Source organism: Vigna unguiculata, chromosome 10 (genome assembly GCF_037176805.1).
Source record: "Vigna unguiculata cultivar grain cowpea cultivar isolate G323 ecotype 2 chromosome 10, ASM3717680v1, whole genome shotgun sequence".
In the NCBI taxonomy this organism is placed as follows: Eukaryota; Viridiplantae; Streptophyta; class Magnoliopsida; order Fabales; family Fabaceae; genus Vigna; species Vigna unguiculata.
In genome coordinates, this window is record NC_140801.1 from 41,966,554 (window position 1) to 41,980,652 (window position 14,099).

The following is a 14,099-nucleotide window of genomic DNA, read 5'->3' on the forward strand; positions in this document are numbered from 1 at the left end:
CCCTCTTTGGTTTCGGGTATTAGGAGAACCGAGACCTAAAACTTGGCTCTAATTGCAAAAATGCCACCGCGCCATCATATGCTTCGATTCTTGGCCAACCGAGACATATAAGACGAGGTAAAAAGGGAATTCTGCACTAGTGATTTCATCTTGAATTTTACCATAATATCTCGTCTTAAAACTTATATCTGAAATTTGAAAATGAAAGATTTAGCTGCAAATGCCCTGTCCCAACATTATTTTATATTTTTAAGAATTACATCTCTTAAAATAATATGCTCAATATATTATAGATATTTTTATTTTATTAAAAAGATAAAAAACTTAGATTAAAACTATAAGTACGAAAGAAAGATCCATTTATTACAATTGGAAACACTATTATATAACAAAGTAGACCTCGTTATAATTTTTGTTAGTACTATATTTTAATTAGATAATTTAATACTATATTTTAATTAGATAATTATATTATTTACTAAATACAATTTTTATTGAATGAGATAAGTAATTAGATAACCTTTTTTTAAACATCCCAATTATAATATCTTAAAACTCATAAAATAGGATGTTTTATCATGTTCAAAACAGATAATTCAAAGTAGAAAATATATTCATACAGTCTTACAAAAGATGGGATTATAAAAATATATCATTTATACACTTCAACTAAAACTAACAAGCCCTATACATAAACCACTAATAAAGTTCCTTGAGACATTTACCTACCTTACCTGATAGCTCCTCAACCTCCAGAGGTGCTCTAAACTTGCAATTTCATCTACTTCCACAAAAAAAAGTGATCATTACAAAAGAAATAGACAACCAAACAAGAAGACACAAAACACACCACAAGGTATGCTAGTGTACAAAAGAAAATCCATACATATATTTAAATCATGCCAAATATTTACAGACATGGTATAAAACATATCTATGTCCATAAATCATGCCAAATACTTACAAACATGGTATAAAAGTTCTGCAGTCATATAGTTTCATGTATGCTTCCATGTGTGTCAACATTTTTCTAGTGTGAAATATGCATTGATTCTTCATATAGTTAAGAATGTTGTTCCAAAACTCTACTGCCATTTACCACTTTCAGTGATCAGTTTGCACCTATGACAGCCTAGAATCCACTTATTCAAGCATATCAACTTGTTCTTGTGTTAAGCTCATTTTGCATTTAGTTTTAGCATGATTCATGATCCATAATCATTCCTCACTTGTGCATATTTGCATAGTGCATGCATCAGAATTCCTATTGCACTTAGATTTTGTTCCTCATTCTATTTCAAAGGTCATTTCACCATTACCATTAGGTTCCAAATCATGCATTTTGCATTAGACTTGCACCTCTTAATTAGTTTCATTCAAGCATATAGATTAGTTTCAATTTAATTAATTATGCACTTTTCTTTATTTTTAATTTTTATTTTCTCTATTTGCACTTTTACTTTTATTTTCGTAAGATTTAATTATGCAAGCTAAGCTTGATACACACCATTTTCTTGGATTTGATACTTAGGGTTTCCCTATACTTCATTAGGGGGATTTTTATTTTGTTTGTCTTAACGCGACTAAAAGGCAATTAACAGCATCTAGTATAACATCCCGTCAGGATATTACGGATTTTAAATAATAAAATAAAGAAATATAATTAAACTGCATTTAATGAAATATCATTTCCCAAAAAATGTGGGAAATTTAAAACTTTATTAAATCTATGAATAGTCTAAAATTTCATAATTTATAAAACGCAAAACAAAATAAATATCCATAGTGTTTACAATTTACTTTTCAAAACACAAATCATAAAAACTCCCAAGCTAGCCCACGATCAGAGCCTAAGTCTCACCAGCTCCATCTGCAATATCCTCTGCTCACGTGTATCGCGTACACGATCATCGCCAAACACAAGCAGATAGGGCGAGCTAAAAAGATGACACATAAATATGTATCAATCATATATATATATATATATATATATATATATATATATATATATATATATATATATATATATAATAAACACAACGAGAAATTTCCTCCATTCATTTCCCATGGCCACAACCATGTTGAGATCAACTTGCATAAAGGAAGACTTATAATTTCCTTCCACATGGCCACAACCATGTAATGTCAATTTACATCCAAGGAAACTCATTTATTTCCTTCCACATGGCCACAACCATGTTAACTGTGTTCTACATCCTCTAACGAGTACCTCAAGATGTCTTGTTGCCACACCTATCGGTCACAACCGATAGAGCATGTGCGGGAAACCATGCTACGGATCACACATCGTAATGCCAGGAGGAGTTCCCAAATACGAACATAGTCCGTAACATCCCAAGACTACCAAACTCGTTAGTCAACTACTAAGGAGGGTAATCTATCTGGACCCATCCGTACTGGCCACAACCAGCACACTCACACCGGCAACACTCGCCAACCCGAGCCACAACTTAAGAGTTCCTCGTGTTCATCCGCTATCCTGAGCCACAACTCAAGGGAAGTCATTCTGGGCCACAACCCATAGAATGCCACGTGCTTAACCCCTATCCTAAGCCACAACTCAAGGATACATTTCAGGCCACAACCCAAGGAACACCAGCAAGCCCACCGTTGAGTTATCTTAGAAGCCTAGTAGACCACATATTACAATTCCATCTCATCCCATTCAACACAGCAGTAACACTTGCCTTGAACTCACTACAACACCCTATGTTGCATTGGATAAAAGCCTTTGTCTAGAATAGTCCAGCCTATCTCGCTTAAGCTAGGACCACTAGCCTGAGTGAGCCCCTAGTACAGCTGCAGCCCACGAAGTCTCGCCTAAGTGAGCTCTTTCTCGCTTGGGCGAGACCATCCCTCGCCCAAAACCACGCACCATGCCTAAGTGACGATCCATTCAAGCATACTACACACCACGATGTCTCGCTTAGGCGAGTGAGGCTCGCCTGAGCGAGAGACTTCGTCGCTCAAAACCAAACTCTCTGCTTGAGCGAGAGACTAACGCAGAACCACACAAACCCTCATGATTTCTCGCTTAGGCGAGGCGCTCTCGCCTAGACGAGATGACCTGTCACCCAAGCTTAGGATCCTCCCGCCTGAGCGAGGAGCTTGAGCAGAACTTGAAATTGATCTTTACAACTCTCGCCTAGGCGAGTCTGGCTCGCTTGAGGGAGAATTGCAGGCTTTGGCACTATTTTACGCACGCAACAACAACAATCGCACCCAAAAAGACACCCCAATTCTTACCAATTCATTTAGACATCATTGTTCCAACATTACAAGCATGATTTAGACGCAATATAGTCCTCCAAACCCCAAATTTACACAGTAGTAGCATACTCAGCGCAGAAACCATTCATGTTCATGCAATTAGGTAAGAGCCTCAATGAAATAGTACCAAACCACCCAAATTCATCACATATCCAACACGAAATTCCCAACAAAAAATAATTACACTCATGCAATATGACCAAAAGCATACAATTTCGGGTTCAGCTCCCCTAACCTAGAATTTCCCCTTGCTAAACCTTGAAATTGGAAGGTTCCTTTGATCACTAAAGCTTGCCTTATCACCCCTTCAATTAGCCTCTTGTAATTCACTCTCACCCTCTATTTTTTCTTGAATTCGTGTACCTCACCAAGCTCTCTGAAAACAACCTCTCAAAACCGTCCTCTTCTCTCAAAATTTTCCTTTTAAAGGCCTTAGTACTTGGTTAATGTAAAAAAAAACGAGAATATGGTTTAATGAGACAATTCACATAATTGTATAACTAAGTTATCACTTAACATGATCACACATATTATTAAAAATTAATAAAAATCAAACAACACAAAAATGCATACATAGGACTCAAACCCAAGTCCTCTCAACTCAACCAAATACTCTCAACCATTTAAGTTAGTACTTTTCCACGTCACATCAAACAATATTTAATCTCATAAAGGCTCCTACTACCTGCCTTTATTAATTAATTAATTATTTAATTAATTAATTCTCACGAGTCTTACATCTAGCATCTGTAATGGGAGAAGGTGAATTACATTTGTTTAAGTATGTTAACTTCTTTTTGTCTTTTCCATAACAATGGTTAAGAGTACAATATATAGATGCTAAGACGATTGTCACAGGATTCTCTCCTTGAACTCGAAGAGTTAAAAACACATCAATGGCGTCAAAATCTATGTAATCATCAAGTTTTGGAAAGAGAACAAATTCCATAGATAATGAATGTCAAAATCTTTGTAAAACTGGCCTAATCATTCTCTTCAGACAAAGTCTTCATCTTTTCTACCATATACATTTGTGGAAACCTATCTGCACCAGTTCTACACAACTTTGTCTCTTCTAACCCTCTCTCTCTCTCGAACCCTCAAGAGGCTTGCCACCTTTTTCATAGAAGTATAATGTCCTTGATAACAGTAAGATTTAGTGCCTTTTAACGACTACCTCTAACTAAATGAAGAAATTAGTTAACTTAGAAACTTTATTTCACCCCTCAAAGAAAATCTTACTTAAAAAAACTATTATTATTGTGACAAAATAAAAATATTTTTATATTTATTTAGCTCGACAGGTGTTAGATATGTATAAGTAATGAGAAGAAAAAATATGCATAACAGGTGTTTGATGAAAAACAACTAAAATATAGCTTTCATATTGATTTATTAGAAACTTTTGTTCAATATAAGGAAAAAATTAAAACCTAATATATCATCATAATACATGAAAATTTTGATAATAATACAAGAGAATAAAATAAAATATATTATATCTCCATCAATAGAATTAAAATCATGAGATATATGATATTTTTAACACCTCCTCTCAAGATGGGCATAAAGCTTATGAAGGCCCAACTTGAAAGTAGCAATTTTTGAAAAGCAATCGGATGAAGAGAATCTTGAGAATGCAAGAACCTTGAGAACGCGAGAACCTTGAAGAATCTGAGAACCTTGAGAGATTGGTTTGAGAACAATAAGAACTTGAGAAGGTTGAGAACTTGAGAAGGCGAAGAGATTGAGAAAGCCGAGAACTTGAAATGGCTTATAACTTAAGAAAAGACAGAACTTGAGAAAAGCAAGAACTTGAGAAAAGCGAGAACTTGAGAAAACTTGAGAACTTGAGAACTAAGAACTTGAGAAAGCCAAGAAGTTGGAGAAAAAAACCGAGAACTTTGAGAATTTTGTTTTTTTCATTGTTGATAATTGTTATCAACAAGAAAGAGATATACAAGAAGAACAAGTGGATTGTTTTCTCCAAGATGAAGAAATAAAGGGTCAGGAGAAGTAAAAATCGCCATGAAGGAAATGACAAATAAAAGGTAATGGCAGAAGGCGTTTTTCATCTGATACTATGTTAGATATTAGATAAGAGAAAGTAATGGCTCTGATACCATGTTAGATATCAGAGAAGAGAAGGTAATGGCTTTGATACCATGTTAGATATATATAAGCCATGAGAAGGAAAAATATACACAAGATGTGTTTGATGAAAAACAACTAAAATATAGCTTTTATATTGATTTATTGGAAACTTTTGTTCAATATATAGAGTATAATATCCCATAATATAAGAGAAAAAAATAAAACCTAATACATCATCGTAATACATGAATATTTGATAATAATATAAGAGAATAAAATAAAGTATATTATATCTCCATCAATAGAATTAAAATATTCATCAATAGAATTAAAATCAAGAGATATATGATACCTCTAACAACAGGGATGGTACCCCGCTTCTAGGTATCTCTGAGTACAATGGAGAATCAAATTTACATAGTTTTTGTTGAAAATATTTGTGAGTAGAAATAATAATAAATTTTAATTTTAATATTTTATTTTGTAACACAAAAATTAAAAAAGGTTTCCCGTAATTTTTAAATAACCAAATTAAAAGTGCATCACAGTGGTTGTAAAATAAAAATAATCGAATTAGAAGTGCATCCAAAGTGGTAAAAATATTAGTGATAAATGAAATATTTCTTAAGAGTGTAAATAAAATAATTTTAAATAATTTTAAGGAAATCAAACTAGAAGTGCATCTAAAGTGATCTCGAATATTAAAATAGGAATAACCAAATTAGAAATGCATATAAAGTGGTCTAAAATAAAAATAACCAAATTAGAAATGTATCTAATTGGTCGAAAAGTAAAAATAACACTATCAAAAGTACCGATAAAACAATTTTAAATAATTTAAGATTACTAAATTAGAAGTACATCTAAAATGATCTAAAAGTAAAAATAAACAAATTAGAAATGCATCTAAAGTGATTAAAATGTCTTTAAAATAACTAACATAAAATGTATAAAGTGATTTTAATATAATTATAAAAGGAAACTTATATAATTATTATTATTAAAATTTCACCCCATAATTATAAAAATAAAACAAACCAAACAAGCGCACATATTTTCAACGTTTGAGATGCCTACCAAGGTTAAGATACTAATAGAATTAAACTATAAACTAACAGAATTATATATTGAAGATAAAAAAAAACTGAAAAAAAAGAAACCAGAACATGGGAGAAAAATAAAGGGTTTGGACTTGATTTCAGGCTGTTTCTCCATGCACTTCCAACAATCTTTCGACACCCCCAAATTTTAAAAAAATTTTCAAAACACCATTTTCACTATGACCCGCTCATTAACCCGAATCCCTAAAAATGAAGATTTCGAATAAGGATGTCAAAAAAATGTAAACTCACGGGTATCCGCGGATAAAACCCGTAATAATTAGGAAACGAATATTAAAAGTAGATATCTGCTATCTGTGGATACGGATATTTTTGATACCTACATGTTAACGGGACATGTACGAGTATCATAGTATCCGTACCCACTAAACTTTAATTCACAATAATCTCATATATATATATATATATATATATATATATATATATATATATATATGTATATATATATATAGTAGTAAAAAACATTATGAGTCTTCATTAAGTAATGGTATACAGATTCTTACTCCACATCGGAGTAGATTATTTCCAGATACTATGGAGGCATTGATGTGTCTCCAAGACTGGTTATGGACCAATATAGAAGGTAATGAAATTAACAGTTTTACTTAGATATTTTAACTAAGTGATTGTTAGAAATTTTTAATGAACTTATTATGTTTTCATACTCTTTTAGATTAAAATTGGACAACATGTAACTTTATACAATGTTGCAAGATGTGGACATTGATGAAGTTAGTAATTTCTTTAATATTTCATTCAAAACTAAACTACAATATAAATTGTTAGTGATTTTTTATTTGTTTGTTTTTCATGAATCAATCAGAGGAAGTGAGCTTGTTGATCCAAACACTACTTATAATTAAATATTTATTTTTTTAAATATTCGCGGATACCCGCGGATATGAAAAAAATAGACAGATACCCGCATAACGGATACCCAATGGATATGGATACGAGACGAATATTTATCTAGCATGTAGGGTACTACTACCTATACCCTACCCGCCCCGTTGACATCCTTAGTTCCGAATATCGAAACCAGATAAATAAAATAACATAATCGAATTTCAACATCTAGAATATATATATATATATATATATATATATATATATATATATTTAAATAATTATTTTTTTAATTTAATTTATTTTAAAATATTAATTAGTTTTTAATATATTATATGAAAAAAAATTAAATATATATATATATATTAATGTTTTGTTTTATTTCTAAAATATGTATTAAACAAATTAAAAATTAAAAGTTAAAATATAAATAAATTTTAAAGGATAAATTAAGAATAAGTAATTATATAAAAAAATACTCTTATATATAATTATAAATATATAATAATAAATATAATTATGGATTAGTTGTAATTAACAATAAATTCATATTTAAGCTTGCAGAAGAGCATTTTAAATTGTAAATACCGATAACAACTTCAAAATATTTATATAATTCATTCAATTATAATTTGAATTGATATTTTCTTTTTTATTAATAAATTAAAAATAATCATAATTAAAGTCATTCGACTATTAGATTTATTTATTTATAAATAAAATATAATAACTATCGAAAACAACATCCGTGAACACACTCGTGTCTATATATATATATATATATATATATATATATATATATATATATATATATATATATATATATGTAGATTTTTTAATTTATTATTATTATTTTTGTGTAAAACTTATTTTGTTTTTGTTTACCGAAATAGAATATTTAATTAAATGTCCAAAAAAATATAAAATTATTATTTGTTACTTCATTTAAATTTTAATTCTTTATTTTGATTGACTTAGTTATTAGATATCGTTTGATACAATTATAAAAGAAAATGCATTTCATTAAAAGGTAATAAACTATTGTTTATTCAATTTGACAAATATAAAATACCTATATTGAATTTTAATTATATTTTCGTAAATATAAATTCGTATAAAAAATATATTTTATTTATTTTTAAAATTTCAGTGCATTACTAATGTAAAAGTGTTACTTCATCTAAAGAGTCAGTACATCAAGAATACAAACCTAACCTATGAGTATGGAAAGACTAAACCAAGATGACATTTTAGCTTTCGAAAGAAAGATAAAAATTATGTTAACCTATCCTAACCATATTTAACTGGGTGACACGATAGTCATTCTATTACCTAATCTTCGTTTGTCTAATCTTCGTCGCTTCCATAGTTTTGAAGCAAAGATTGTAGTCCACTAGTATTTGTTCTATTGTCTTTCTCTTCCTTTTGTTCTACATGGCTTTTAAAATCTGATTTCTTGATGTGAATGACAGAAATTCTTACCAAAGAATTAAGTTTCCCACCATTGTATTTTTCTACAAATAACCAACATATGGTTAACAGTGTTGCATTGGTGAATTTCGATGCATCTATCTAGTCGATAAACACGTTAAAAGCACATACCTTGTTCGCCATACTCATCCAAAGTAGCTTTTGTCAGAGAGTCAGTTAGTTTGCTTGGATGATCTTCAGACATCTTTTGCTTCTGCACACATATACATACAACACGAACACACATTCAAACAGTTGTTTTGTACAAGATTTGATGCTTGATGAATAAAAAATCACATACGGAAAAGATGATAAAATTTGTAAATTTAGAAAAACTTCACCTATAAATTTCTCAGAAAATTTTATGAACTTCACACGTATAATATATTTCTTCCATATTTCAAGTCTAAAAAGTCCACACTCAAAGAAAATAAAAATAAAAAACTTCCTTTGAATTTGATTTTTCTGAGCAATAATTTATTTTAAGAGAGACAAATATTAAATGGTAAAAGGAAAAAAAATACAAAGATCAAGAAACATGCAACAAAGTCTGCCAATATCTATCTGTAAATCTAAGAAACCCCCATGACCTTCAGATAAAAAAGACCAACAGCAGAACACCACAAAGAAGCTAGAAATATGTAATTCCAAATTCTAGATTATCATTTTTTTTCCCACATAGACACAAGGGAGTGTTTCACTAGTATTTTAACTGCAACTTCATTTTCTGACTGCCTAAAAAACACCAAGAAGTAAATGTATTCAAGCAGCCATTATGATCCTGTAGACACTGCTACAATTTTTTTGTTTCTTTCCTTATAAAGAAAAAGGGCTTCTTTTTTCCAACAACATTTACCATTCTCCAGGTCATTTGCGGCCCTGCTATTAAAATCGAAAGCTTTACATAAAAAGAAAATTTCATTTGATACTGCCCGTCATACAAATGCCCGTCATACAAAATTATGAATGAATAGTAAAATAAAACTGAGAGACAGCTGGTCTAGAGAAAGTGAACTGAGAAATGACTCAGAAAGAACAGTGATTACTGAAAATGAGAGAAATCATAGTTCAAGAGCAATATGAGGTTGAAGGTTAAGTCTTGAATTTCAATAGTTAAGAACAGAGTGTGATGAAAACATAATTGAGTTGGTGTATGATGATGATGATAATATCTACGGAAAACAAGACAAAAAAAAATACAATACTGCAAGCACACACATACCTTCATATTATAACTTGTTTCACCATGTCCATGTGAAAGCTGATCTATTTGCTCTTCAGCTTCAATATCTTCATCACGAATTCTTTTGACATAACCTCCTGAATTCTGGTAAATATAGTATACAGCAAAAACCATATAGGATTAATAAAAATAGAAAATAAAAGTAACTAGAAGGAGGAGAACTAGAATTGCAGGATAGTAATATGTTAGAATATAATCACTTGTTACAGATTTCTAGGAAATCAACCTTTATATAATCTCATAAATTAGGATGATTGATTCTATTCAATAGTATAAATATATATTATGTGGTCTGCATTAGACACACAATACATTCGGAACATATACAATTCTATATAATACTTACATGGAAGACAACTGATTTTATCATTGTTTCATCTTCTTCTTCTAGCCTCTTCTCCTGAAATCATTATAAATGAACTTGAATTATTGAGGAAGGTGATAATTAAAGAATGCTTCAAAATTACGTATCATGTTTATGTCATAGCCAAATATTAGAATTAGAAATAATAGACAATCAATGTTTAGACGGGTTATCTTGCAATAGTATAAGTTCAAGGTAAGCAATTAAAGGGGATCCATTGGCGTTGCAACAAATGTTGTCGCAAGAGAACTAGGATTTAGGTTCCAAAAGCAGTGATAACATTGCAAGAATATACCGAACAGCAAATAAAAAAATTGGTTTTGCGAGCATCAAATCAGAAAGATGACACAACTCATGACAGACTCCAAATATACTTTCATTCTTTTTGTCACTTTACATAACTATTTTTGTTCCATTTTTTATCTCACTTTAGAAAAATAGTGAGGCAATAATATTTTTGTTTTTTAATTTTACACATGTTATTAACAAGTGAAAGAGAAAATAATAGGATACTAAAATACTGAGTATTTCAATGGAGGGAAATTTAGTAATATACAGTTATTATTTCATATAGTCAAGGATATTTATGACTGTCTTGATGATTATGCATTTCAAGAACCATAACTGACAAATAAAAAAATGGACTATGGAGAGGACTACGGTGAGAGTGATCATTTTATAATCAGCTTACTGCCTAAATTTTCTACCTTTACAAATACTTTATTATATCAAGGGATGGCTACCAATAAATTACATTTCAAACCATGCTTAAAATTTTCAAATTGTGTATATTCCTTTCGTGAACAATGATAATCAACTCTTGCTTCAAAAACAGGAAATTTCTTGTACAAACTACAGAGCAAATAATTAAATGACAAGTTTTCTCATACCTTATCAGCTGTTGTGCGCTGCAGAGCCTCCAGCATGTCATCAACAGAAACAGTTGCATGCCTAGACTGGAATGAAAGAGTCATGTTAGCAATTACTTACCACAAATGTAATTATTAATTAAAAAATGGTGTGAAATGTCATTCTTTTACAGCAAAATGAAGCACATTCCACAATTGTAATGCATGCATCCCTATTGAATCATTTATGAAGAGGCTTCAAATTTAATTCATCATTATATATTCAGTCACAACAATGATTACCTTCATTGACTTCATCTCATCCAATGCAGCTAGGATGTCCATCTCCCTTTTAGAATCTAAGGTTCTATTTTCCAATGATTTCATAGCATCTCCCATCTCTTCAGCATCCCTCTTCTGCTTCATTTTATCAGCTTCTTCATCTTCTGCACGCCAAGGTTCAAAATTTCTGGTTGCACCAGATTCAACAATATAATCTGAATTTTGTGGATCCGTCTTCATGGTAACTTCAGCTGAGCATTTGGTGCATTTAAAATAAAACCTGAATATTTGAATTCCAAGATACGTCTGCACAAAAAATCCAATGTCAATGTCCTCATATTGAGCTTAAATCACACATGAGGCAAGAAGCAGATATGAACCTCTTTGATTCCTACTAAATTATTAAACAGCAACACACAATCAAAGGAATCCAATAAAAAATCCAAAAGGATAAACATCACCGGAATCTCCTTTTGAATGTACATATAATTGTACCAAAAAAAAAAAAAACTAAAGAATGAAAACATTAGGGAACTTGTATTTAAAATATCAAACCTCGGCAATGACATCTTCCTTCCTGGAATTGAACTTGGTGCCTTTATAGATGTAATTGCCACAAGTATTACATCGAATACTCATGGGAAGCATCATGCGAACCTTGATTTGTTGGTTCTTAGGCCTTCTTGCTCTAGGAAGCTTGGAGGGATCAAAGTCCGGTGGGTAATATTTGTTCAAAACCTTTCTCTCTCCCATCTTACTGAAAACGAAAGAAAAATGGAAGGAAGACCAGGTGATGGAACGCTACCCAAGGGCGATGGCGAAGCACAGAGATGGAAGGGCTAGGTGAGGCACGGTGGCGGCCGCCTAGGCACCGCGAGAACGCGACGACGGAGAAAATCACGGATAGGTGTAAAGAAGAAGAAACGCGAGAATGGAGATACGTGTTTGTAATTCGGGTCCTTTTAGTAGAATCTTAGTGTCGTAGAACTTCATATTTATCGGCTTTAAAATATAAGATATAAAAGATAATAATAATAAAAAATGTTAAAAGATATCAAAATATCCAAAAAGATATTAAAACATATTTATAAATAAAATAAAATAAATAAATTGAATTATTTACGTAACTAAATTTAATTATTTAAAATATTCTTTAATTATATGACTAAGGGTATTTGATTTGGGTTTCTGGATTTTCAATTTGAGATTTTAATTTAGTATTTTGAAATTTTGAATAATTTATTCATTAATTATACTTACTATTAATAATATTAATATTATAATCAATTCTTAAAGTAATATTAATTCGTCCACTTCTGTTCCAAAGCATGGTATTCATATAAATAATGTATATTAACATGGAAATATGTTGTACTGTATTACTTAATAACATGCCATCATATCATTAATTATGAATTCAATAACTTAATTAGTTAGTAAAATTAATATCACCAAAATATTGTGAAGAATGGTGTCATTTTAGTTACTTAAATATAAATTGGTGTCAATTTAAGTTTAAGATGACGAAAATTATTATTTAATTATTGAATATATAAAAGTGAAACTATTTTATTAAGTTGTATGTTTAAATACCAAATTAATACTAGATTATATCTTCTGGGAAGCAATCTAATACTAAATTATTATGTATAGAAACTAAATCAAAATTGGCATATTAGGTTTTTATATTTGGTGTATATAAAATTATTCTTTGCAAGAAAATAAGTTGATGATAGCAGTTTTTGCAGCCTTTCAAAAACAAAAGATAGAATTTATCTATTAAATTAAAGTATTAAATGGAATGGTTTAACATGTATGGGTTTGATTAATGAAATTAATATATATATATATATATATATATATATATATATATATATTCTTGCAAATATATTAAGTGATGATTCTAATAACACTTGTGTTCACTTAAATAGATGGATTTGAGGGAGAAGGAGTGAATGGATTTGAATATATTTGAGATTGAATTTTGGGTTGTTTTTTTAAGGTATTTAGAGGTGATAGTGACTAGATTTTGAAGTAAAGTTTCTTAAAGTTTGTTTGTGAGTGATTTGATTGATGTGATAAATTAAAAAGAATATTTTAATAGATAAATTACTATATTGTCCTTTATATAATAAGTAATATAAATTGATATTTGTATAGTTTATAATTATTTTGTTATTTCTTTTACTATTAAAATTGAAAAAATTAATTATAAAAATTAATAAAATAATATTTTTTTCATAATATATTTTAATAATGTTTTAAAACAATGAGGATCGAATCTGCATAAAAATGGGATCGAATCCCTCTTCACTTTACACACAAGGATGATCCAACAAATATGGGATTGAATCCTTTCTAATAGTATATACCCCATGGACTATTAACTTTGCAATACACAAGAGTACTCTTCAAACATTATAATTTTTATTTGATAATTAAAAATTAATTATTATAAATCAAATAAATGAAATTGAAACTAACATTTATGGGACTTCGGGTTATGTATATGATGTTAACATGATACACAATACTTCAAT

General features: G+C 30.0%; 1 protein-coding gene across 2 annotated transcripts; it reads right to left on the reverse strand.

Annotated features, from left to right (window-relative positions):
• Positions 1-547: 547 nt before the first annotated feature.
• On the reverse strand, positions 548-12,533 carry LOC114166459 (uncharacterized). Of its 2 annotated transcripts, none has more exons than XM_085668286.1 (7): positions 12,115-12,533; positions 11,581-11,865; positions 11,320-11,385; positions 10,412-10,465; positions 10,045-10,149; positions 8,955-9,036; positions 548-781 (listed from the first exon to the last, which is right to left on the reverse strand). In XM_085668286.1, exons 1-7 carry the CDS (start codon positions 12,310-12,312, stop codon positions 726-728), a joined length of 846 nt encoding a protein of 281 aa, XP_085524412.1. In that variant the 5' UTR covers positions 12,313-12,533; the 3' UTR covers positions 548-725. The 2 variants fall into 2 exon arrangements, with proteins under 2 accessions (XP_085524412.1, XP_085524411.1); XM_085668285.1 differs by lacking the exon at positions 548-781 and adding an exon at positions 8,462-8,866.
• Positions 12,534-14,099: the final 1,566 nt, after the last annotated feature.